The sequence below is a fragment of the Meleagris gallopavo genome, chromosome 29 (assembly GCF_905368555.1).
Source record: "Meleagris gallopavo chromosome 29, MGAL_WU_HG_1.1, whole genome shotgun sequence".
NCBI lineage: Eukaryota > Metazoa > Chordata > Aves > Galliformes > Phasianidae > Meleagris > Meleagris gallopavo.
This window is the reverse complement of record NC_139432.1, coordinates 4,476,321-4,499,480: the sequence shown is the minus strand read 5'-3', so window position 1 is coordinate 4,499,480 and position 23,160 is coordinate 4,476,321. Positions and strand designations below refer to the sequence as shown.

The 23,160-nt window shown below is 69.5% G+C and overlaps 2 protein-coding genes across 3 annotated transcripts; one reads left to right on the top strand and one right to left on the bottom strand.

Moving 5' to 3' along the window:
* Nucleotides 1-1,843: 1,843 nt before the first annotated feature.
* NR1D1 (nuclear receptor subfamily 1 group D member 1) lies at nt 1,844-8,994 on the top strand. The gene is made up of 8 exons (XM_085210848.1): nt 1,844-2,096; nt 3,685-4,011; nt 4,090-4,178; nt 4,247-4,391; nt 4,913-5,382; nt 5,473-5,658; nt 6,329-6,539; nt 6,627-8,994. Exons 1-8 carry the CDS (start codon nt 1,919-1,921, stop codon nt 6,824-6,826), a joined length of 1,806 nt encoding a protein of 601 aa, XP_085066974.1. The 5' UTR covers nt 1,844-1,918; the 3' UTR covers nt 6,827-8,994.
* THRA (thyroid hormone receptor alpha) lies at nt 7,031-21,459 on the bottom strand. 2 transcript variants are annotated; one of them, XM_085210850.1, is made up of 10 exons: nt 21,303-21,459; nt 16,744-16,798; nt 15,898-16,105; nt 14,882-14,943; nt 13,634-13,734; nt 13,401-13,548; nt 12,709-12,914; nt 11,185-11,331; nt 10,628-10,886; nt 7,031-10,039 (listed from the first exon to the last, which is right to left on the bottom strand). In XM_085210850.1, the coding sequence occupies exons 3-10, from the start codon at nt 15,948-15,950 to the stop codon at nt 9,789-9,791; spliced, it is 1,227 nt and encodes a 408-aa protein (XP_085066976.1). In that variant the 5' UTR covers nt 15,951-16,105; nt 16,744-16,798; nt 21,303-21,459; the 3' UTR covers nt 7,031-9,788. The 2 variants fall into 2 exon arrangements, with proteins under 2 accessions (XP_085066976.1, XP_085066975.1); XM_085210849.1 differs by lacking the exons at nt 14,882-14,943; nt 15,898-16,105; nt 16,744-16,798; nt 21,303-21,459 and having other exon boundaries at nt 13,634-14,802.
* Between the last annotated feature and the right edge of the window lie 1,701 nt (nt 21,460-23,160).

Sequence of the window (23,160 nt, the reverse complement as noted above, 5' to 3'; positions counted from 1 at the left end):
CGGCGGCTGCAGCCACAACTCGGGGTGCGGGGGTCGGGAAGGGGCTGCGAGGGGGCACGGGGCACCCCCACCCCCACCCCCCCATCGCCGGGTCCTGCACCGCATCGTTCCCCCACCCCGCACATGGAGCCCGGCCAGCTGTGTCCCTGCACTCCTACTGTGTCATCGCCCCCCAAACTCCGCACCCCGAAACCCCGCACCTCTAAACCCCGCACCCCTATTCTACACCTCTAAGTCCCGCACCCCGAAATTCTGCAGCCCTAAAACCTTCACCCCAAGGATCTGAGTACCCCTAAATCCCGCTCACACGGATGGAAGCTCCCCCAAACTCCCACACGCTGCACCCCGTGAATGTGAACGCTCTGCACCCCCAAACCCCCGCACCCCAGGGATCTGAGCCCGCACCCCTAATCCTTGGAACGGAGCCCTTCCGCCCCCGCAGGTCGGAGCCGTGCGGGTGCCGCTGTGGCCCCGCCGGGCACCGCCCGCGTTCCCGTGTTCTCCCTCTGCGGGGAGGGGACGGCGCGTCCTGGCAGCGCGCAGCCCCGGCCCGGCCAAGAGCCGCGGGGCCAAACTGGGGCCACGTTGGGGCCGAGTTGGAGCCGAACTGGGGCCGAGCTGGGGCTGAGCTTGCCGCCCATAACGCAGGGACCCCCCCGCGTCCAGCGAGCGGCCGTGCCCCGCACCCCAAGTGCTCCAGTGGGGCACCGTCAGCAGGGACCCATGGGGACGAATGCGCCCGTGGGGACAGAAGTGGATTTTGGGTCACAGCTCCCTTCCCCCCCCATTCCCGGGTGAGCCCTTCCATCTCCATCTCCCCCCCCCCCCCCCCACGCACTGCCTATTCCTGCAGGAGGGGAAACTGAGGCACGCTGTGACCGCGGTGGCACACGGCCAGGCACGGTGACCTCGGCCCCGTGGGGACACCGCAGCTATGCAGTGGGTACGTGGGGCTGCAGCACGGGGGGCGGGGGGGGGGGGGGGACAGGGAGGCTGCACCCCCCGCCCCCCAGCAATGGGCCTTTGGGTTGAGGGGGGGGGAGCAGCAGCACGGACCCCCCCCGCTTTTCCCGGAAGAGGTGCGGTGAGGTAAACAGCGCTGCTCAAAATAACCCGTGCGCAGCGCTGCGCTCCCGCACGTGGCACCGCCGCACGGCACCGCGCGGCGCCGCGGCCACCTGGGCACGGCCACACGGGGCCCCGCAGCACCGCTGGGCACGGGAAGGAGCCGGGAACGGCCCCACGGGGACACGGCGTCGCGCGGGGACGGGCGGGGGAGGGGGCGCGGGGGGACACGTGCGTCCCGCAGCGCTCACCTGGCACCTGAGCGCGGGGACACGTGACGTCCTCGGCTCGAGGTGGCCCCGGGCCGTGACGTGGGGGTGGGGGTGGAGGGGAGACACGTCGTGGGGAACCGTGGGAACGTTCCTGCTGGCTTTGGGGGCTTCCTGGCCGCGTTTCCCTGTGCGTCCCAATGACCCCAGCGGTGCTGGCACGTCCCCAGCGCGGGGCGCACCGCAGTGTTCCTCTCGTCCCCCCCTTCCGCCCCCCGGGGCTCCTCGGCCGCGCTGTCACCGGGTGTCCCCGCGCAGGGAACAGCACCGTGCGGGGTGACAGTGCTACCCCACGACGCACCGGGCGTCCCCGGGCCGGCGGGCAGCGGCATTCGGGGTGGCGGGAGCGCCCGGTGCCGCCCCGCAGGGGACGCGACCGCGTTGGGCCGCGGTGCCGTTAGAGCGGGGCACATCGCCGCACCGCACGGCCCCGCCGCAGGGACAGCCCCGCCGCCCCCTCCCCCCTCCGCGCGGTGCGGGTCCCGGTGCCGCAGCGCGGCGCTCCCCGGTTCCGGGCCGGGCGCGGTGCGGGGCCGCCGGCGGAAAGTGTGTCACTGGGGCACGAGGCTCTCCCCGGGAATCACATGGGGGAGGCGGCGGCGCCGCGTGCGGCCCAGTGCGCAGCCGCGGCCGGTGGCGGGCGGGGGGGGGGCGGCGGGCGCACAGCGGCGCTACCGGGCGGCACTGCGCGGCTCGGTCCGATCCGGTGCGGCACTGCGCGGCTCGGTTCGGAGATGGCCGCCCCAGATACCGGCAGCACAGGTCAGTGCCGCCGGAGCGGTGCCCGCGCCGCGGGTATTGCGGGAGAGTGGAGCTGCGGGGACGCGGAGCGGCACCGGGACCCGCACCGAGAGTGCGGTGGAGGCGTTCCGCCGTCCCGGGAGCGCGCGGTGCCGCGGAGCAGGAGAAGGACCGGGAGCGGTGCGGCACGGGGGGTCCCGACACCGGTACCGGGCACCGGAGCGCGCTGACAGCGGCACCGGGCGGTGCAGGGCAGCGGGTCGGGCGGGCTGGGCACGGGCACCGGCTGCTGCTGAGTATCGGGACGCGCTGATATCCGCACCGAGCGGTGCTGGGCACCGATACCGGGCACCGAGATGTGCTGACAGCGGCACCGAGCGGCATTGGGCAGCGGCACCGGGCACGGGGATGTGCTGACAGCGGCACGGCGCAGTGCGGAGCGGCGGTACCGGGATGCGCTGACAGCGCTGCGGAAGCGCAGCGATCCCGGGCGGTCCCCCCGCACCGCGGCGCGGGCACTGCGGCACCGGGAGCTCCGCGTGCGGCCCGGGAGGCACCGGGGGGTCCCGCAACGGCACCGGGCGCGGTGGGGGCGGAGGCGCTGCCCCCCCCCGGCACGTGGCCCCCTCCCCGGCGCTGCCACGTGCGGAGTTTGTTTTCCCCGCAGCCCCGCCCGGCCCCCGCCCATTGGTCGCGGCCCCTCGTGACGTCACCGTCACCCCCCCTCCCCGTGACGTCACACGCGGAAGCGAGGACGCCGCGTTCCGCTCGCGCGCTCCGCCGTGGGGAGGGCGGCCAATGGGGGCGGGGGGGCGGGGCGAAGCGTGAGGGGCGGGGCGGGGGCGGCCACGTGCGGGGGGAGCACGTGGGGCGGCGGCGTGAGGAGGGCGGGGGGGGGCGGCCGCGGGGCCCTGAGACCTCCAGGCCCCCCCGCGTCCCGGGGAACCCCTCCGGGTGCGTCCTCGCGGCGTCCCCGGCGCTTCGGGTCGGGGATCCTCGGTGCAACCTGCGGGGAAGCGGCGCTGCTGTGGGATCTGCGCCCCCCCCCCCCCCCCACCTTCGGAGTTTGGGGGGGGGGGGAACGGGAGCGGATCCGCTGTCCCCGATCCGCCGCGATCCGCCACGATCCGCCGTCCCGCAACGACCCCGCGGGGGACACGGGGCCGCGCGCCCCGCACGTTCCCGGCCCCGCGCCAACCGCCGCTGCGTGTGAGGGGGGGGGACGCGAGGCCGTGACCCCACGCGGGGCCGGGCCGTGCAGCGGGTGGGGGCTCCGTGCCCTCATGGGGATTCCCCTCCTCTCCCCTCCCCCCGCACGGTGCTGGCGCTGCCTCCCACCCCACAGCCCGGGGTTCCCATCTCGCCGTTCCCGTCCCGTATTTCCTCCGTGGGTTTCCCGTCCCGGGATTCCCATCTCTCCATTCCCTCCCCACACCCTCCCACCTCCGTTTCCGGGCCGCGTGTCCCCACGGCACGTGGGACGCACCCCCGTGTGCCACCCGCCCCGCTGACCCCGCTCCGTGGCACACGTGCAGCTCTGGGTACGGCCCTTCCGGGGCGCTCCCCGCGGCCCCCCCACCCGTTCTGATCCTCTCCGTGCCTCCCGCAGGCGGTGTCATCAGCTACGTGGGCTCCGTGGGGTCCCCCCCCCGCGCCAGCCCCGTCCCGCTCTGCAGCGAAGGCTCCGCCGGCGGCCCTCAGCCCGTCCCCCTCTACTTCCCCCCGTCGCCCACCGGCTCCCTGCAGGACTCCCGGCCCTACGGGGGCGGCCCGCTGCCCCCCCGCGATGACGGCTCGCCTTCCTCCTCCTCCTCATCCTCCTCCTCCTCCTCCTCCTCACCCTACGGCCCCTCGGCCGCATTCCCCGGCACAGTGGCGGTGGCAGCGGATGAGCGACGCCGCGGTTCGCCCAATAAGAACGGCACCAATGTCACCAGTGAGTGGGATGGGAGAGGGCGATGGGGTGGAACCACCCCCGTCCCGCGCTGCGCTCACCCCCCCGGTGTCCTCCCAGAGCTGAACGGCATGGTGCTGCTCTGCAAGGTCTGCGGTGACGTCGCCTCCGGCTTCCACTACGGTGTGCACGCCTGCGAGGGCTGCAAGGTACGGGCTTGGGGCATAAGGGGGGGGGAGGATGAGGAGACCCCCTGTGACCCCCCGGCGCCCCGCAGGGGTTCTTCCGCCGCAGCATCCAGCAGAACATCCAGTACAAGAAGTGCCTGAAGAATGAGAACTGCTCCATCGTCCGCATCAACCGCAACCGCTGCCAGCAGTGCCGCTTCAAGAAGTGCCTGCTGGTCGGCATGTCCCGCGACGGTGAGCCGGGACCCCCCCGCGGGGCTGGGACATCCCCTGGGGTGGAGCCCCCCATGCCTGGGAGCCCAGTCAGGGTTGGGACACCCCTGGAGCTGTGACCCCCCCCATCCCCCTCCATGGGCTGGGATACTCTACAGATGTAGGACCCCCCCCCCCTCCCTGGGCTGGGATGATGAGACCTCCCCCCCCACCCCAGAGTTGGGACACCCCCACAGGGCCGGGACCCCTTCCAGGGCCAGGATGCCTACCCTGACTGTGCCTCCCCCTTCCCAGTAGCACTGGGACATTCCTATAAAGCTGGAACCCGCCCCCCAGGGCTGGGGAACCCCATAGGGCTGGGACCCCCCCAGGGCTCTGCATTCCTCTGGGCGCGGTGCCCCGGGTGCTGCACCCACCCCATTCTGTGCCCCTTTCTTGCACGGTGTCTGTGGGGTTGGGGCGGGGGTAGACGGCCGTGCCATCAGAAGTCCCCGTTGTGCTGGGGGGTCTCCCCGTGCCCCCTAACCCTGCTGTCCCCACAGCTGTGCGCTTCGGGCGCATCCCCAAGCGGGAGAAGCAGCGGATGTTGGCGGAGATGCAGAGCGCCATGAGCATGGGCAGCGCCGTGCCGGGGGGGGCACCTCTGGGCGAGGGACCCGTTCCCGTGGGGGGCCGCCCGCTGCCCCCCGGCCCCCCGCCGCTCGCCCCCCCCGCCTGCTTCTCCCAGTTCCCGCAGCAGTTGACCCCCCCCCGCTCGCCCAGCCCCGGGGGGGCCACCGAGGACGTCATCGCTCAGGTGGCCAAAGCGCACCGGGAGATCTTCGTCTACGCGCACGACAATCTGGGCCCCCCCCCGAGCTGCGACGGCGCCCAGCCGCGCTGGGACGCGGCCCCCCCCGCCTGGACCCCCGCCCCCCTCGAGCCCCGGCTCTGCCCCCCCCCCAGCGCCGCATACCCCGACCCCACAGCGCGGGGCTGCGCGTGGCCCCGCGGCCCCAAGGACGTGCTGCCGGTGAGCCCAACGGGGGCTCCCATCCCGCCCCCCCCGCTCATTACGGCCGCTAATTGCGCTAATGGCCGCGCTGAGCCGCCGCTCCCGCAGGCCTGCCCCATGAACAGCCACCCGGCGGGGCGCAGCGGGCGCTCGGTGCAGGAGATCTGGGAGGATTTCTCGCTCAGCTTCACGCCCGCCGTCCGCGAGGTGGTCGAATTCGCCAAGCACATTCCCGGCTTCCAGGCGCTCTCCCAGCATGACCAGGTCACCCTGCTCAAAGCCGGCACCTTCGAGGTACGTCCCGGGCTCCCGGCGCTGCGCCCCACGGCATCGCACGGTGCCGCACATCCCAGCACGGTGCCGCACATCCCAGCACGGAGCCTGCGGCGTTGCACGGTGCCCCGCGACCTTGCAGTGCCCCGTCGTGCTGCACGGTGTCCCACAACCCATCGCGGTGCTCCACATCCCGGCGCTGCACTGCACGGCGCTGCACAGTGCCCCCAGTGTTGCGCAGTGCTCGGTGCTGCAGCGTTGCACGGTGATGCAGCAGCTCAGCACGACGCAGCGCAGCACTGCACGGTGCCTCGTATCCCAGGTGGTGCCACGTGGCGTCGCACGGCGCTCCGTGTCCCAGCACAGAGCCCTGCAACACTGCGTGATGCTGCATGGCATTGCGTGGTGTTGCACAGGATGCAGCGTCACAGCACAGCACCCCACCTCCCTGTGCGCTGCACTGTAGCACTGCATGATGCCCTGCAGCGCTGTATGATGCTGCATGGCACTGCGTGGTGTTGCACAAGGTGCAGTGTCCTAGCAGTGCCCCGCCTCCCTTCGCAGCCCCCCACCTTCCTTCGCAGTGCCCCCAGCTCCCTTCACAGCCCCCCCCATCCCTTCGCAGCCCCCCACACCCCAGCACGGTGCCCTGCAGAGCTGCACGATGCCGTGCCGTTGCCATGTGCTGCAGGTGCTGATGGTACGCTTCGCCTCGCTGTTCAACGTGAAGGAGCAGACGGTGACGTTCATGAGCCGCACCAAATACAGCCTGGAGGAGCTGTGGGGTATGGGCATGGGCGACCTGCTCAGCTCCATGTTCGAGTTCAGCGAGAAGCTCAGCGCGCTGCAGCTCAGCGACGAGGAGCTGGGGCTGTTCACCGCCGTCGTGCTGGTGTCGGCAGGTGGGTGCCGCGACGGAGCCGGGCAGGGTGCGTGTTGGGGGGGGGTCCCGGGGCCGTTCCCCCCCGCGGTGACGCCCGGCCCCGCAGACCGTTCGGGAATGGAGGACGCGGCGTCGGTGGAGCAGCTGCAGGAGACGCTGATCCGAGCGCTGCGGGCGCTGGTGCAGAAGACGCGGCCGGCCGAAAGCTCCCGCTTCACCAAACTGCTGCTGAAGCTGCCCGACCTGCGCACCCTCAACAACCTCCACTCCGAGAAGCTGCTCTCCTTCCGCATCGACGCGCAGTAGGGACCCCCCCGTGCACAGCCCCCCCCCCCTCCCACACTGCCCCCCCCACCCCGGACCCCCCACCCCCGTTGCGAAGCAGACCTGGCTGGGTGGGTTTGGTTGGTAGGTTTTGTTTTTTTTTTTTTCCGTTTTTTTTTTTCGGGTTTTTTTTTTTTTCATCATATATTTATTACATAAATATATAGTAAAATAGACCAGCAACAATTACCATAAAAATATCTTTCTTTAAAATCCTGACCATAACACAAAAGGGTTGAAAATCGCACGTCACAGACTGTGATTGTCACGGAGCTCAGCAGCGCCCGCCCGGACCCCCCCCCCCTCCGGACCCCCCCGCGCCGTACATTCAGCCGCTCCCCACCGCGGCCCCCCCACCGCGGGGAGGGGGGCTCAATGCATAGTACTGGGGGGTCCCGCCGCGCTCCCCCCCCCCGCAGGGGCAGCCCCGGAGCCATGAGGTATGTGCTGGGGGGAGGGGGGGACACATGGGGACGCGGGGAGGGGGCTGCCCCCCCCAACTGGGCACAGCACATTGGACGTGCGACGGCGACACGAGACGGAGACAGACGGAGCGGCCCGGGGGCGGCGGGGGGCGCGGGGACCCCACCGAGGGGGAGAGCGGAGCTGAGCCGTGCCCCCCCCCCCCCACAGGGTTGTGCCCCCCACCCTCGGGGCTGCGCTGCCCACCCAGAGCGGGGGAGAGGGGGGGGGCACGTTGGCTGCTTTAAGACACATCCAGCGCAGCCCCGGCACGGCCACGCGTGGGCAGAGCGGGGCGGTGCGTGGGGCAGCGCGGGCATCACCGGTGTGGCACGGCCGGCGGTGAGCATCGCACCAACGTGGGCACTGCGGGGCACTGCGGGGACACGGCGTGGCTGCGGGGCCGCTGTGCCGGCAGGGTGCGAGCACCGCACGGCGCTGCAACGGCGCGGCCATCGCGGGGTGCCGCACGCGAATCGCGGCAATCACGACCCCGCACGCGGCGCGGTCGCCGCGCGCACTTTGCACGCTTTGCACTGCAGGGGAATTGCAGCAACGCAGCACTGCACGACTGCTGCACGAGCGCTGCGGCTGCGCGGCCCGGCCCGGCTGCAGCGCGGCTGTCGGCGAGCATCGCACCCGCGTTGCAGCGGCGCCGTGCTGCCGTGGCGCGGCCCCCCCCGGCGCCGTGCCCCCACCCAAAGGCATACGGTGAGGCCTGGGGGGGGGGCACACGTGGGGCTGTGGGCAGCGGGTGGGGGCTGTGCGGCGCTGCCAAGGGGGGTCGCGTTCCTGCCCTTCCCCCCCTACCCCCCATGCAGGCATTGGCATTTCCCACATCTCCTATTGCACAACTCAGTGCCGGGGGGGGGGGGGTGCCCGGTGGGACCCCCGTGCTGGGGCGGGGGGTGGGGGGATTTAAGACATTTGCACCGAAAGCACCGCATCCCCCCGCCCCCGCAGCACCACAGCTCTGCCGTGCCACAGCCCCACCGTGCCCCCCCCGGGCCCAACTATGGGGAGTGTGGGGGGGTCCAGCACAGCCTCTGCTGCCCACTCCTCATGGCCCCCTCGTGGTGTCGGGGCTGGGGGGGGCTGTGACGGGGCAGGATGGGGGGGGGGGGTCCCACACATCCCCGCCCCCCCCCCCCCCCGGCCCTGGGGGTACGAAGTGTCTCACGTTGGGATTTCTGCTTTTTTTTTTTTTTTTTTCCAACGACCCGTAAAAAGATTTTTTTTTTTAATTACAAAAATTATATATTTTATATATATTTATATATATATATATATATATATATATATTAGCTTACCCGGGGCCGCCCGCCTGCCTGCCCCGCGCCCCCCCCCCCCTCGGCCCCCGCCTGAGGTAACAAAAAATTCACAAACCCAAAAGGTGGGGGTGGGGGAGGGGGTTGGGGGGGGGACATGGGGGGGTGCTGACAGCATCCGGGCAGCCCCCGCCGCACCCCCCGCCCCGCTCAGCGCCCCCCGAAGTGCTGATGGTGTGTGTGTGTGGGGGGGGGGGCCGTAGTGCATGGGGGGGCCGCGCTGTGTTGGCCACTCCGGGGCCACTGCAACTTGCTTTGTTTTTTTGTTTTGTTTTGTTTTGTTTTTTTTTGTGGGGTTTTTTTTTCTTCCTTTTTTTTTTTTTTTTTGTCTTTTTTTGTCTTTTTTTTTTTTTTTTTTTTCGACGGAAAACGACAAATCGAAGGACGACGACACGGTGTGGGGGGGAGGGGAGAAAGACAACGGAAAAAAAAAAACAAAAACAAAAACAAACAAAAAAAAAAACGAACAAAAAGGGGTGCGGGGGGGGGGCGACCCCCCCCCCCCTCCGCCCGCGCTTGGCACTGAACCCGCTGCTCTCAGCCCAAACCCGAAAGACAGAGAAAAAAAAAACCCCAAAGCCCCGAACGCCGCCCCAAAAACGGGGGTCTGGGGGGGGGGCGGCCCTGCAGATGGGATGGGGACACCCCCAAACAACGCTGCCCTCTACCCCCCCCCCCCCACCGTAGCCCCCAAAGTGCGCGTGGCCGGGGCGGTGCCCCCCCCCCCTGCAGCACAGAGCCCCCCCCGCTCCTCCTCCTCCTCCTCCTCCTCCTCCTCTCTCGCAAAGTGCAGTTTTACATTTTAGCCTCTCAGGGAGGGAAATAAATGCTTCAAAAATAAGAATCTCAGAAGAGAAGGGACACGACGGGACCGCTGGGGGGGCCCTTCCCTGTGCAAACAAACAAAATCCGGCAACGTCCGGGGGAGGGGGGGGCGCGGGGGCGAGTGGCAGCGCTGATCCCCCCCCCTCTATTATCCCCCCCCCTCTTTTTGCCGTGACCCCCCCACCCCGTGCAGCACCGCCGCCCTCGGGGGGCAGAGAACGAAATATCGGGGTATGTGGGGAGGGGGGGGGGGGGGGCTGCACACAGCGTGGGGTCGGGGGGGTTTTGGGGGGGGGGGGGGGAGGTGTGCGCGGCGATGGGGGGGGGCCCTACACCTCCTGGTCCTCGAAGACCTCGAGGAAGAGGGGGGGGAAGAGCTCGGTGGGGCACTCCACCTTCATGTGCAGGAAGCGGCTGGCGTGGCACGCGCCGATCATGCGCAGGTCCGTCACCTTCATCAGCAGCTTGGGCCAGAAGTGGGGAATGTTGTGTTTGCGGTAGTTGATGTAGTGCTCGAACGCCAGCAGGTAAGTCTCCTGGCACTTCTCAATCTTATCCACGCAGATCAGCCCCGTCCGGTCTGCAGGGGAGGTGAAAAAAGGGGATTCAAAGGGTGTCCGACCCGTGGGCAGCCCCAAAAGATGTGGGGTGAAGGATTGGAGGGTACGGGGTGCGTATGCGGTGTCTGCCCTGCTGCTCCCCACCTGGCGTGGCACAGGTGCCCCCAAAATGCTCAGGTCTGGGCGCTGGGGTGCCCACACTGTGCCCCCAAATACCGGCACTCTGGGCATTTGGGGGGGGGGCATCTCCTGTGCCCCCAGAGCTGTGGCTGTAGATATCAAAGTGCCCTCCCTACGTGCCCCCAAATACTGGCACCTTGGGTATCAGGGTGCCCAACTCATGTGCCCTCAATGGTGGGGCTCTGGGCATCAAGGTGCCCACCCCACGTGCCCCTGAATGCTGGGGCTCTGAGTATTGGGGTCCCCACCCCACGTGCCCCCAGATGTTGGGGTTTTGTTTATTGGGGTGTCCACCCCTGTGTCCCAATGGCTGGAGGATCAGGGCGCCCACCTCATTCATGCCCAAGCATCGGGGTCTCCACCCCACGCATCCCCCAATGCTGGGGGACTCCTGACTCCCCCCCCCCCAGCCCGCAGCGGGCGCTGACCTGAGGACATGAGCAGCACAGCCTGCAGCAGGGCCACCTCGGTGTCGTCCAGGTTGAAGGCAGACAGCGACTTGCCGAGGTCGAAGATGGCATCAGACACGACCCCCAGCCCTCCGTTTTTCAGCTGCTCGCGTTTGACGGCCATTTCCCCGCTCAGCGTCAGCGTTTCGCTCTCGGGGTCGTAGCGCACGGCCGCTCGCAGCGACATGATCTCCATGCAGCAGCCCTTCAGCAGGATGATCTGATCCTCGCACGGCAGCTGCGGGGCACAACGTCAGCGGGGCTGCGGGACCCCCCCACGGCCCCATATCCCACATCCCACAACCTCCCACAGAGCTGTGAGTGGGGCTGTGGGACCCCCCCGTGTCCCCGTATCCCATCCCGCCCCACAGTGCCGTCAGTAGGGCTGCCACCCCCCAGAACCCCGTAGCCCACATCCCATACCCCCCCTCACAGCAATGTCATCAGAGCTGCGGGACCCTCCCCAACCCATACCGCCCCCATAGCTGTGTCACTGGGGCCGTGGGACCCCCAAACCCACTCCCCCCCCCCATTACCTCTGAGAACATGGGCAGTTTTTTGGCAAAGTCGACCACGCGGGTGATGGCCGGCGTGATGATTTTTGTAAACTCGCTGAACGCCTCCAGGTCCACTTTGTCCCCGTCAGGCATGGAGGCCATGGGCGACTGGCCGATGTCTTCGGGCTGGGGGGGGGAGGGCACAAGGGGTGGATGGGAGGGACAGAATGGCTGGGACCACCCCCACTCCATGGGGACACGGGGGAAACTGAGGCAGGGCAGCGCGGGACGGCAGCCAGGAGAGGGAGCAGCGCGCACAGGGACAGGGTAAGGGCCACCCTGCAGGCACAGCTGTCCCCTTCGGTCACCGCTCACCCCGAACCTTCCCTGGGGGTGACACGCTCAAGGACACACAGTGACAGTGACAGCCCCAGGCCCACGATCCTGGTGCCAGATGGGGACAGAGTGTGGCCACCATGCCTGCACTGAGCGTGCCAGGGCACCCAGAGCTGGATGGGGATGGTGCACGGCACCAGTGTGCACCACCAGCACAGCAGTGCGTGCACAAGGAGCGCAGCAGTGTGTGCACAAGGAGCACAGCAGTGTGTGCACAAGGAGCACAGCAGTGTGCACAAGGAGCACAGCAGTGTGCACAAGGATCACAGCAGTGTGTGCACAAGGAGCACAGCAGTGTGTGCACAAGAAGCACAGCAGTGTGCACAAGGAGCACAGCAGTGTGTGCACAAGGAGCACAGCAGTGTGTGCACAAGGAGCACAGCAGTGCGTGCACAAGGAGCACAGCAGTGCGTGCACAAGGAGCGCAGCAGTGCGTGCACAAGGAGCGCAGCAGTGTGTGCACAAGGAGCGCAGCAGTGCGTGCACAAGGAGCACAGCAGTGTGCACAAGGAGCACAGCAGTGTGTGCACAAGGAGCACAGCAGTGCGTGCACAAGGAGCGCAGCAGTGCGTGCACAAGGAGCGCAGCAGTGTGTGCACAAGGAGCGCAGCAGTGCGTGCACAAGGAGCACAGCAGTGTGTGCACAAGGAGCACAGCAGTGTGTGCACAAGGAGCACAGCAGTGCGTGCACAAGGAGCACAGCAGTGCGTGCACAAGGAGCGCAGCAGTGTGTGCACAAGGAGCACAGCAGTGCGTGCACAAGGAGCGCACCAGTGTGTGCACAAGGAGCACAGCAGTGCGTGCACAAGGAGCGCACCAGTGTGCACAAGGAGCACAGCAGTGCGTGCACAAGGAGCACAGCAGTGCGTGCACAAGGAGCACAGCAGTGTGTGCACAAGGAGCACAGCAGTGCGTGCACAAGGAGCACAGCAGTGCGTGCACAAGGAGCACAGCAGTGTGTGCACAAGGAGCACAGCAGTGTGTGCACAAGGAGCACAGCAGTGCGTGCACAAGGAGCACAGCAGTGCGTGCACAAGGAGCACAGCAGTGTGTGCACAAGGAGCACAGCAGTGCGTGCACAAGGAGCACAGCAGTGTGTGCACAAGGAGCGCACCAGTGCTCAGCTTGCAGTACCCAGGCAGGTGCGGGGCCCCTCGTTGCCCTCACCAGGAATTTCCTCTTCTGCTTCCAGTGGCTGCCCTGCGCGTTGGTGCTGCGGTGCGCCTCGGTCACCACGTGGATCAGCTCCCACTCCTCTGCGCTGGGGCTGGGCCGGTGCTGCAGCGATTTGATCATCTCCTCCTTGCGCCGCCGCTCCCGGTTCTCCTCGATCAGCTTCCTCTTGGCTACGCGCTTCGAGTCGTCCAGCACCACTGCGGGGTGGCAATCAGCACAACCCCACATCCCAGCACTGCTGGGTGCCCCAAACTGCCCCGCAGCTGCACCACGCACCCCGACCTGCCCCACGGTGCGCACAAGTCAGCTCCTCCCCAACCGCTCCCACAGCTGCAAAAGGATCCCCCAAAACACCCCACGGCACCGCCGGCTGTGCTGGGCACCCTGATCTTCTCTATGGCTACATCAGGCACCCCGACCTGCCCCACGGCGTGCACATATCCCACGCAGCCCAACTACACCTGTAAAAGGGTCCCCAAAGGCCCTATGCACGTACACACTGGGTGCTCCCCAGCTTAGCCCTGCAGCGGGCACCCCAAGCTGCCCCGTGGCACTGCCAGCTGTGCCGGGCATCCCAACCTGGTCCTGCAGAGGCACCAGACACCCTGCTCACCCCATACTGGGCTCCCGCAGCGCCCTACAGCTGAGGTTGTGGCCCCAGTCCGCCCCCCGCCCGCACTCACAGTCCATGGCCATGCCCACAGAGATGCACTTCTTGAAGCGGCACAGCTGGCACTGGTTGCGGGTGATCTTGTCGATGACGCAGCACCCATCGTACTTGCAGGAGTAGGTGGGGTGCAGGTTCTTCTGGATGGTCCGACGGAAAAAGCCCTGGGGTGGGGGTGGGGGGGTCACAGTGAGACCCCCGGCCTTGTCGTTCCCCACCTCCCCCCCCCCCACAGCCCACCCCCCTCACCTTGCAGCCCTCGCAGGTGATGCAGCGGTAGTGGTAGCCGGTGGCTTTGTCCCCGCACACCACGCACTGTTCATCTTTGTCCAGGTAGCTAGGGATGTACCCTGGGGGGGGACAAGTCAGAGCCCCCCTCCGAGCTTCAGCTTCCCCTCTGCCCAGAGCCCGACTGCTGCCCCCACCCCTCCGCAGGCCCCTGTAAGAGATGTGGGGTGCAGGGGCCCCAGGGATGCCACGAAGGAAGTGAGGTGGGGGGACCCAGCAGGGATGCTCCGGCAGCTTAGGGGTTAACGGCTGGGGGGCTCCGTGCCCCCCGCAGCAATAAAGCGCCCATTCTCCAGGGCCGGCTGTGGGGGGGGGGCATCCCCTGGGCACACAATGGCCCCACTGTCCGCTATTGTCCGGGGTCCCCCAGCCTTGGGGCCGCCCCCTCAGCACCGACCTCACGGGGAAACTGAGGCACGGAGCACCTGCGCAGGGACCCCCACTGTCCCCCATTAGTTCCAGAGATCCCCCCCACCCTGCAGGGGGAGGGGCACACACAGACAGGGAGGGGGAGGGCTGGCACCCCCCCTTCCCCTCCCCCCCCGGATCCCGCCGGCGCCAGCCGCTCCCCGCTGGGGAATGGGGCAGGGCTGGTGCCCAGCCCAGGGGTCAGTGCCCGCCCGGGGCCCCCTTATCTCCCCCCCCACTGCACTGCTGGGCCCAACAGTGCCACCGGGGGGGGCAGCACCCAGCGGGGATACGGGGCATCGGGGACCCCTGGGGACTCACCAGGGACATGGGGTGCACGGGGACTCCTGGGGACCAACGGGGGATACGGGGTGTTGGGGACCCTCGGGGGCCCATAATGGACGTGGGGTGTGCGGGGACCCCGGGCACCCAGCAGGGATGCAGGAGGGACCTTGGGGGCACATAAGAAACGTGGGGTGTAGGAGACACCTGGGGACCCAGCAGGGATGCGGGAGGAATCCTTGGGGACAGGGGGTGCAGGGGACAATGGGGTGCCAGCAGGGACACTGGGCAGAGGGGACACTGCGGTCCCGAGGGTGCACAGGGACCCTGGGGTGCTGGGAGGGACACGAGGTGCCCGTCGGACCCAGGGGACCCTGCATGGATGTGTGGCACCTGGGGGGGCGGGGGGGCTGGGGTGCTGAGCAGCCCCAGCAGGGACATGGGTGCATGGGGACACCGGGGCGCTGAGGGGCGCAGTGGGGTGACACGGGGGTCCCATGGGGACGGGGGGTCCCGTACCTGACATGCTGCTCTTCACCAAACATTGGCTGCTCTTTCTTTTGCGCTTGCCATCCAGCCACCTGGGGGGGGGGCACAGTGTGACTCGGGGTCCCCACACCCTCCTTGCACCCCACCCGTGCCTCCCACCCCTGGGGGGTCCCAGGGGGCCGACGCCACACGTGGAGACCACGATGCAGCCTTGTGGGTGACGTGGGGACTCCAGGGAACCCCAATGTGGGACACGGCATTGCCTTAAGGGGGGGGGCTGTGGATGGGTGGGTGGGGGAAGTGAGTGGGGGAGGGGCAGGGAAGGGTGGGGGAGGGGCTCTCATTTACAGTCAAAGACAAAATGTCCTTTTGGCTCACGGGGAAGTGACATCAGCGGGCGCAGCCAATAGGCGGCGGTGGGGGTCTGCGCCTCAACCCCCCCCTGCAGACGCGCATGGGCAGAGAGGGGACCCAGCGCCACGGGGATGGCACCCAGTGGGGGGTGGGGGCAGCACCCAGGGGTGCCCCAGTGCCCCCGAATAGGGCAGCAGGGCTGGGAGCTGTTGGGGGGGGGGGACAAGCGCCAGCCCAAGGTGACCCCAGGCCTGGCCCCCCCCCCAGGGCACGTGAGCTGCCGCCGCACTCCCAAAATAGCCCCGGGTGCTGGCAGGGCCGGTGGGGGGCCCAGGCTGGGGGGGCTCCTGTGGGGGGGGGCTGAGGATAGTCGTGCACGGGGCGCGGGCACGTGGGGGGGGGCACAGGGTGATTGGGGGGCACAGGGACACGGGGATACTGGGGGGGTGGGTGACAGATGGTGACGCAGGGGACGGGGGGCACACGGGCGGCACAGGACACGGGGGGCTGCAGGGACACTGAATGCACGAGGACACAAAGGGATATGTGGGGCACTGGGGCACGGAGGGCACGGGGACACACGGGGACACACGGGGACAGAGGCACGGGGGTGTGCGGGGACACAGAGTGCCATGCATGGCACAGGGACACAGAGAGCAGCGCTGTGGGGACACAGCCCAGCAGGGCCTCACCGGGTGTCCTCTGGCTCCGACAGCGGGTCCAGGGTGCTGGGCTTCTGTTCCATTCACCGCAATTCCATCAAGGAGCGCCCAGCACCGGCCGAGTGGGCTCCGCCACCGGTGCCACGCGCTGGGGGGCCACGGCGGGGGGGGCTACGATGCGCGCCCCATGGCGCCCACCTCAGTGCCGGGCTCCCTGCAGCATCCCGGGGGGGGGGTCCTGCACAGATAGAGCACGCTGAGCCCACACGGAGCACACAGCGGTGTGCGAAGGTGGAGAGGGGTGTGCAAGGCCACGTGGAGCTTGCAGCGGCGTGCGACGGCGTGCAGGGCTGGGTGGGAGAGCACCGGGCGTGCAGGAGAGCGTGCAGAGTGCAGGGCTGTGGGACTGCATGCGGTGTGCAAGGGTGTGCAAGGGCGGGTGAGTGCACGGCATGTGCAAGGCCGTGTTGAGCATGCAGTGACATGCAATGGGGTGCACGGCGCAGCGTGCACGGGGTGTGCAAAGCTAAGTGGAGCGTGCAACAGCGTGCAATGGTGTGCAGAGCATGTGGAGCTGGGTGGGAGCAAAAGGGACGTGCAAAAACACGTGGAGCGAGCAGAGGCTTGCAGGGCGCACAGAGCAGGGCTGGGTGGGAGCACAGAGGTGTGCAAGAGCACGCAGGAGGGGGAGGAGCGTGCAGGGTGTGCAAGAGCATGCACAAGTGTGCGGCGCCGTGCAAGAGCCCACAGCACGCGGTGTGCAAAAGTGTGCACAACGAGAGCGCAGCGCTGGGTGCAGGTGTGTGCACGGGAAGGGCTGGGGGGGCCGCGGGGCCCCCCGTGAGCACCGAGCGGGTGTTGTAGGGGGGCACTTACAGGGGTGGGGGGCGCCGGGGGCTGCTGGGCACCGCTTTCTCCACGAGCAATCCTGCTGCAAAGAGATGGCACCGTGGGGCCGGGGGGGGGCGGCACCCCCACGCTGCCCCCAACCACCGCCGGGAGCAGCAGCTCACACCGCCCCGCCACCCCCCAGCGCACATCTCAGCGCCCACCCCTCCGCCCGCGTCGCCCCAGCGGCACCGGGGGGGGCCCCGGCTCGGCATGAGCCCTCCCTGCCCGCCCCGTTTGGGGGGTGTGCGGCGGTGGGGGCCCCCCACCCGCCCCCGGTGGGCGCCGTGCCCGGCCCTGGGGCTGCAGCGCGGTGCGGGGCCGGGCAGAAAGTAGGTCACGTTTGTCTTGGCGGCGGCAGGAATTCCTCCGGCGGATTTCGAGCGCGGCGGCGGTGCAGCCGACCCGACCCCCCGACCCCCCCGGTCCCCCTCCATCTGGGGAACCCAACCGCGCTGCCCACAGATCGAGGGATGCTGCGCCCGTGGGCGCGCGGTGCCGCCCTTCGCGGAGCTGGGGGCACCCGGGGGGGAGGGTGGGGGGGTCGGGATGGCAATGACCCCCCCACGGCACGGCGCGGGGTTTGGGGCCGCAGCTCCAGGCCGGGCTTTGGGGCCGTCCGCGGGCGGTACCTACGGAGCGCGGCCGGGGGCTGCAGCAAATGTTTGTTCCATATGGGAACGCCGCGCCGACACTTCCAAGTATAGGCACTGGCCGAGCGCCAGCGCTGCGCGGCCCCGTGGGCACGGCCCTCCCCACCCCCCCCATCCCCCGGGACCCCCCCGGAGCGCGCAGAGCCCCGACCCGCCGGGTGCGCGCAGCGCTGCCCCCGACCCACCGCCCTCTGCCTCCGCTTCCCCTCCGGGCGGCGGGCCGAAAGGTCACGGCAGCGCGCACAGCTCGGCGCTCGGTGCCGCCCAGTGCCCCCGTGACCCCCCCGGGACGGTGCTCGGTGGCACCCAGCGCCCGGGTGAGGCCGCCCGCGCTCGAGGAATCGCCGAGAGACAGACAGACAGGCAGACAGCAGCCACCCAGACGGAAGGACGGACGGACGGGAGGCGGCTCCGGCGGGACACGTGCACCGAGCGCGTCGGGTCTCAGCCCCACGGCAACGCCGCGCCTCCACCCCGCGGGCCTCGATGGGGGAAACGGGGAGGGGGGGGAAAGGCGACACAGCCCTGGGCGCAGCGCCCAAAGGTGGGGGCCCCCGCCCGCGCCCCTCGGCCCAGCCCCACACCTGGGCGCGATTCTGCTGAGTCGGGCGGTTGCGTGCGCTGCAAAACAACTGGGGGCAAAGTCCGGGCGTGGGGCGGCACAGGGAGCACAGCCCCCCCCCGCACCCCCTGCCCACGGCACAGCGGTGGCCACGGACCCCCCATACAGGGACAGCCCTCACTGTGACCACATCACTGCCTACAGGATCCCGGCGGTGTCCCCATCCCTGGCACAGATGGGCGCGGGGGTCCCGCTGCCCCCTCCCCCGGCCAGCTGCTATCTGGGTCAGGGAGGTGAGGGCCTAAGCGCTTTAGCCGGGTGCCAATTAGTGTGATTAGCACGGTGGGGGGGGCAGGGCGACGGGCAGACGGCGGTGGGCACTGTGGCCAAATCCCACTGCATGGGTGCCAGCACGGTGACACGGCCCTGCCGGCGGTGACACCGTGCCACGTGCCACAGTGCCATGCCAGCCAAACCGAGCGGCAGCATCAGGCAGGACCGTGCCACGGCAAACTCAGCAGCTCCAACACACGCCAGTGTCCACGTGCACGGCTGCACCTGGTGCCACACGCGTGTCCCTGCCCGGTGCCACCCTGTCACCCTGTGGGCGCTCGGTGGCTGTGCCGCGTGCCGGCAGGCTGCAGGAATCCCCGGCACGTGCAGCAGCTGGGCAGCCCCGAGTGGGGGATGCCATGGGGCTGACATCAGGGGCACCCGTGACCCACTGCTGCATCCCCTCCCCTCGACCTGGGGTCAGGGCCGGGCTGTGGGATGTGATGGCTGAGCACAGCAGCAGGGGTTGTGCAGCCACCGCTGAGCGAGGATGGGTGGCCCCGGGGACAGCGACCCGCCCGCAGCATCCTTGCACCTCCAGCATGCCCTGCACGGGATGGAGCTCACAGCCACAAACCCCACGGTGCACCAGCCCAGCTCTGCACCCCCGTGCCTCAGTTTCCCCATCCCGTGCCACACAACGGGGTTTGCTCAGCAGCACCAGGCTGAGCCCCGCACCGCTCCACACCACACAGCAGCACAGCAGGTGCCCGGTGCCGGCACCGTGTGTACACGATGCCCAACGGTGACCACGGCCGCATGGGATGTGATGAGTGCCACGGCCTCAGCCCGTGGGATGGCTGCAGGCCTCCAGCTCTGTGGGTGCCCCCATCCCCAGGGCTGAGCCCTGCGCGTGCCGGGACGCCGGGAGCTATTCTCAGCTCCACGGGGCGGGAGCTTGGCACGGGGCTCGGGACGTTGCTAAATCGGGGAGAGCAGTGGGGGCTCCGGTTTGTGTGTGCTGGGAGGGGACGAATTGTGGGATCGTGAGTTGGGGGGACAGCGGCAGCGCTGTGCCATGAGGCACATGGGGTGGGCAATGCCGGTGGGACACAGTAAGGAGTGTTGGCATGGGGAGGGGACGGACCTGCAGTGTGCCCAGTGCTGAAGGCTGGGGGTGACACTGAACCATACCCAGTGACACCAAACCATACACGGTGACACCAAACTGTCCTGGTGACACCCAAACCCAACCCAGTGACACCAACCCATGCCCTGTGACACCAAACGGTACCCAGCGATGCCCAAACTGAACCTGGTGACACGAAAACAAACCTGGTGACACCGAGCTGCACCTGGTGACACTCAAACTGCGCCCGGTGATGCTCAGACTGCACACGTTGGTGCCCACACTGTGCCTGGCAATGCACGCCGGTGTCCCCCTGTCACTGTGCCACTGACCCCGGTGCAGCCGCCGTGCCCCCACCCACCCGGCCCCACTCTGTGCTTTTGGGGTGTACGTGTGGGTGGGGGCACAGAGGGGTCCCGGGCTCCGTCCCGTCCATCTGCGCTGCTCCGGGCTTTGCCGGCGGCCGCCTCTCCTCTCCTCTCCTTACCCCGGGACAGTGCGTGGCGGGGAGGGGGCGGCTTCCTGGTGCCGAGCCCCCCCCAGGAAGGGCCGGGGCCGTGCGCCCGCCGCCACGCAGCACCCAGCGCCTGTAGGGCCGGGGCGGGGAGGAGGATTGCACCGAGCCCTCCGTGGTGCGCAGCAGACAAACGGGGGGTGCGGGGTTGCGGTGCTACGGGAGGGGGACCACGCACAGCGCCGCGGGGAGGGGCTGCGCGCTTTGTCCCCCCCAGCACCGCACACACCGCCGCCCGGGACCCCCCCCACTGCAGCGCAACGCAGCGCACGGGGCGGGGGCTCAGCTCCGGAGCGCACCGCCCCCCCCTCAAGACCCCCAGGGTGGGAGGGGTGGCCCAGCGCTGCCTTCCCCGAACGGGATCCGCCGGGCCCGCATCGCCTCCGCTCCGCGCCCCGCGCAATGCCCGCACCGGGGTCACGCGGGGTGAGAGCGGCCGTGTCCCCCCCCCGGCGCTCGGTCACCGCGGTGTCACCCCGCGCACACGGCTGAAGGTCGGGGGACGCCGCGCGGGGTGACCTTGGCCCGTGCCTCAGTTTCCCCAGCGCTGCTCGCAGCTCCGCGCTCTTTCCCGAGGCCGGGGTTTGGGGGCGGGGGGGGGGCAAGAAGCGGCTCTGCTGCCCACCCCCCACCCCCGGTGCGGGAGCGGCGTGCGCGGGGCCGGGCCCGGGGAGGGCAGCCCCCGCCACGCCCCTCCCGCAACCCCGACCGCGGTGTTTCGGAGCACCACCGCCCCCCCCTTCGAAAAGCAGCGCAAATACACACGCTCGCGCGCACACACACACACACACACAAAAAGAAAAAAGGAAAAAAAAAAAAAAGAAAAAAGGAAAAAAGCGCTCCGCTTCCAGGGTATGAAAAAAATATATTAAAAAAAAAAAGGGGGGGGTGGAAATTAAAAAAATCGTCACGGCATTCCTGGCGCCGGCTGCCAAGCGCGGGGCGGGGACGGCCACGGGGCACGGCACGGCACGGCCCCCCCCAGCACGGCCCCGGCCCGGAGCAATGCAGGCCCACGGGCACGGCGCAGCCACGCAGCCGCCGCGGGGGGAGGAAACAGCGCGGGGGGGGCGGCGTGCGGGGCTCCCCCCCCCTTCTTTAGGGCTCCCGGCGGCCCCGCACAGCCCCGCGCTGCAGAGCGGCTGGGGGCGCGGGCAGAGCGCTGAGGGTTCGGTCCGTCCCCCCCCCCCTCCGCGGAACGCTCGGATTCTTTTTTTCCTCCGAAATACAAAAATAAGGCACGGAAACCTCCATCCGCATTGCCCCGCATTTCCCCTCCCGGTGCGCGCTCGGTGCGCGCTCCCCCCCTCCCCTTCCCAGCCCCCCCCCCACCGCTGCACGCCCCGACCCTGCGCTGAGCTCAACGGGGGCCGCGCGGGGGCCCCCCCGGTAAACATCGGCGCGGCGGGGCCGTACCTGAGCGCGGGGCCGTGCGGGGCGCTGAGCGGGGCCGGGGCGGAGCGCGGAGAGGAGCGGAGCGGAGCGGGGCCGAGCGGGGCGCACGGCAGCGGCGGCGGCGGCGGCCGACGGCTCCTCCAGGCTCCTCCCCCGGCCCCGCCGCGCCGCCCGCCCGCTCCGCCGCGGCCGCAGCCCCCTCCGCCGGCCGCAGCCGCTCCCTGCAGCCCCGCCGCGCCTCTGCGCGCTCCTTGCGCGCTCTTTGCGCCTTCCCTGCGCGCTGCCCCTGCGCGCTCTTTGCGCGCTCCCACCGCTCCCCCGGGCCCCGACGGATGGGGGATGGGGTTCCGCGGGGCGCCCTCGGGGGGCGGGGACGGAGAAGGGGCGGCGGGTGAGGGGACGGGGGTCGAGGGGGACGAGGACGGTGCCCGCGGGGCGCCGGCCGTGGGGACGTCACGCGGGGAGCGGTGGCGGCGAATGGGGCAGCGCACGAGGGGGGCTGGGGACGGCGCCCACCCAGATTGGGGACGGCGACGAAGGACGGCGGGGGACGGAGGCCCAGCGATGGCGCCGTGCTGGGATGGGGACGGCGGCCACCGGGAGCCGGGGACGGTGCCGCGGGGATGGGGGACCCCCACGGCCGGGGACGGCGCCCGTGGGGACGGAGCGACAGTGCGGGCGGCCGGGGGACGCTGCCCAGGCGTAGTGCGGGAGCTGCGCCCGCTGTGCCCCCCCCCCCCCCCAGACCCCGCCGTGTCCCCCGGGCAGATCCGGCCCTGCCCCACAGCGCAGGGTCAGGGGGGGGTCACACGGGCCCTATGGGGGTCACTGGGGACGGAGCCGGGGGGCACCCGACCTGCAGCTCGCGACCCTCCCGTCCCACCCCACCTCTTTCCCAGCGGCCCCCGCGCTCTGCCCCCACCCCCTCCCGGACTACATTTCCCATAGTGCTCAGGTTTAAAGGGCCGCTGTCATGGCGGGGTGTCCCCATCCCTCTCCCCAAACGCAGAGGGTCCCCGCTGGATGGGGCACCCAGGGGTTGGGAACACCCGTGGGGCAGGGACAACCAAGCCCACGGGTGCGGGTACTCGGGGAGGGAGGGGGAGGGGAGGGTGGCTCTTGAGCCACACTGGCACCCAGAGGCTGGGGACGTGGAGGGGACAGTGTGGCACCCAGAGGATGGTGGTACCTGAGGGCTGGTGGCACCGATGGCACAGTGGTACCCAAGGGACAGCAGTGCCTGGGGATGGGGTCCCTTTGGCACAGCCACAAATAGATCCTTCCATTCCCACCCCAGCACTGTTCCCGTGGCGCTGCCCACAGCTCCACGACCCTCTGATCCCCACAGTCCCCAGCACCCCATGTCCTCTCTCCCCACGGCCACCCTGGTCCCCGTAGCGATGTGTCCCCACAGCTCTGTGTCCCCACTCAGTCCCCATGGTCCCCGTGTCTCCTCTGGTTCACGCAGTCCCCACGAGCCCATGACCCTTCCTTGTCCCCACAGCCTTGTGTGCCCCCTGCTCCCCCCCTTTCCCCCCTGCCCCCCTCCCTCCTTGCAGCTGGGCCGCCAGCGTGGCAGGGAGGGGTGTCGGTGCCCCCAGCCCCGCCGTGCCGTGCCGTACACTTTATCCTCGGCAAACACAGCGCACCCACAGCCCCCCCGCCACTGCCGTCTGTCTGCGATAAGACCGGGGCCGGGCCGAGCCGCTGCCCCCCACCCTGGGGGAGTGGTGGGGAAACTGAGGCAGGGCTGGGGGCCGCCTGCGTCCCTTCCGTTTGGTGTGCCCGGCTCTGTCCGTCCTTATCCCTCATCCCTGCATCACCCCCTATTTGGGACAAGGACCCTGCAAGATGGGGGGGGGGGGGAGGGGCAAAAGCA

What these genes read in the sequence shown, in the direction of transcription:
- THRA (XM_085210849.1), bottom strand. Translation starts at nt 14,125, where the DNA reads ATGGGGGACAGTGGGGGTCCCTGCGCAGGTGCTCCGTGCCTCAGTTTC. An exon ending in TGTGGGCATGGCCATGGACT is followed by an intron (nt 12,915 to 13,400) that starts GTGAGTGCGGGC and finishes GCCACCCCGCAG; the next exon opens with TGGTGCTGGACGACTCGAAG. An exon ending in AGCAGAAGAGGAAATTCCTG is followed by an intron (nt 11,332 to 12,708) that starts GTGAGGGCAACG and finishes TCCCCCCCCCAG; the next exon opens with CCCGAAGACATCGGCCAGTC.
- NR1D1 (XM_085210848.1), top strand. Translation starts at nt 1,919, where the DNA reads ATGGGGGAGGCGGCGGCGCCGCGTGCGGCCCAGTGCGCAGCCGCGGCC. An exon ending in CCCAGATACCGGCAGCACAG is followed by an intron (nt 2,097 to 3,684) that starts GTCAGTGCCGCC and finishes TGCCTCCCGCAG; the next exon opens with GCGGTGTCATCAGCTACGTG. An exon ending in GGTCGGCATGTCCCGCGACG is followed by an intron (nt 4,392 to 4,912) that starts GTGAGCCGGGAC and finishes CTGTCCCCACAG; the next exon opens with CTGTGCGCTTCGGGCGCATC.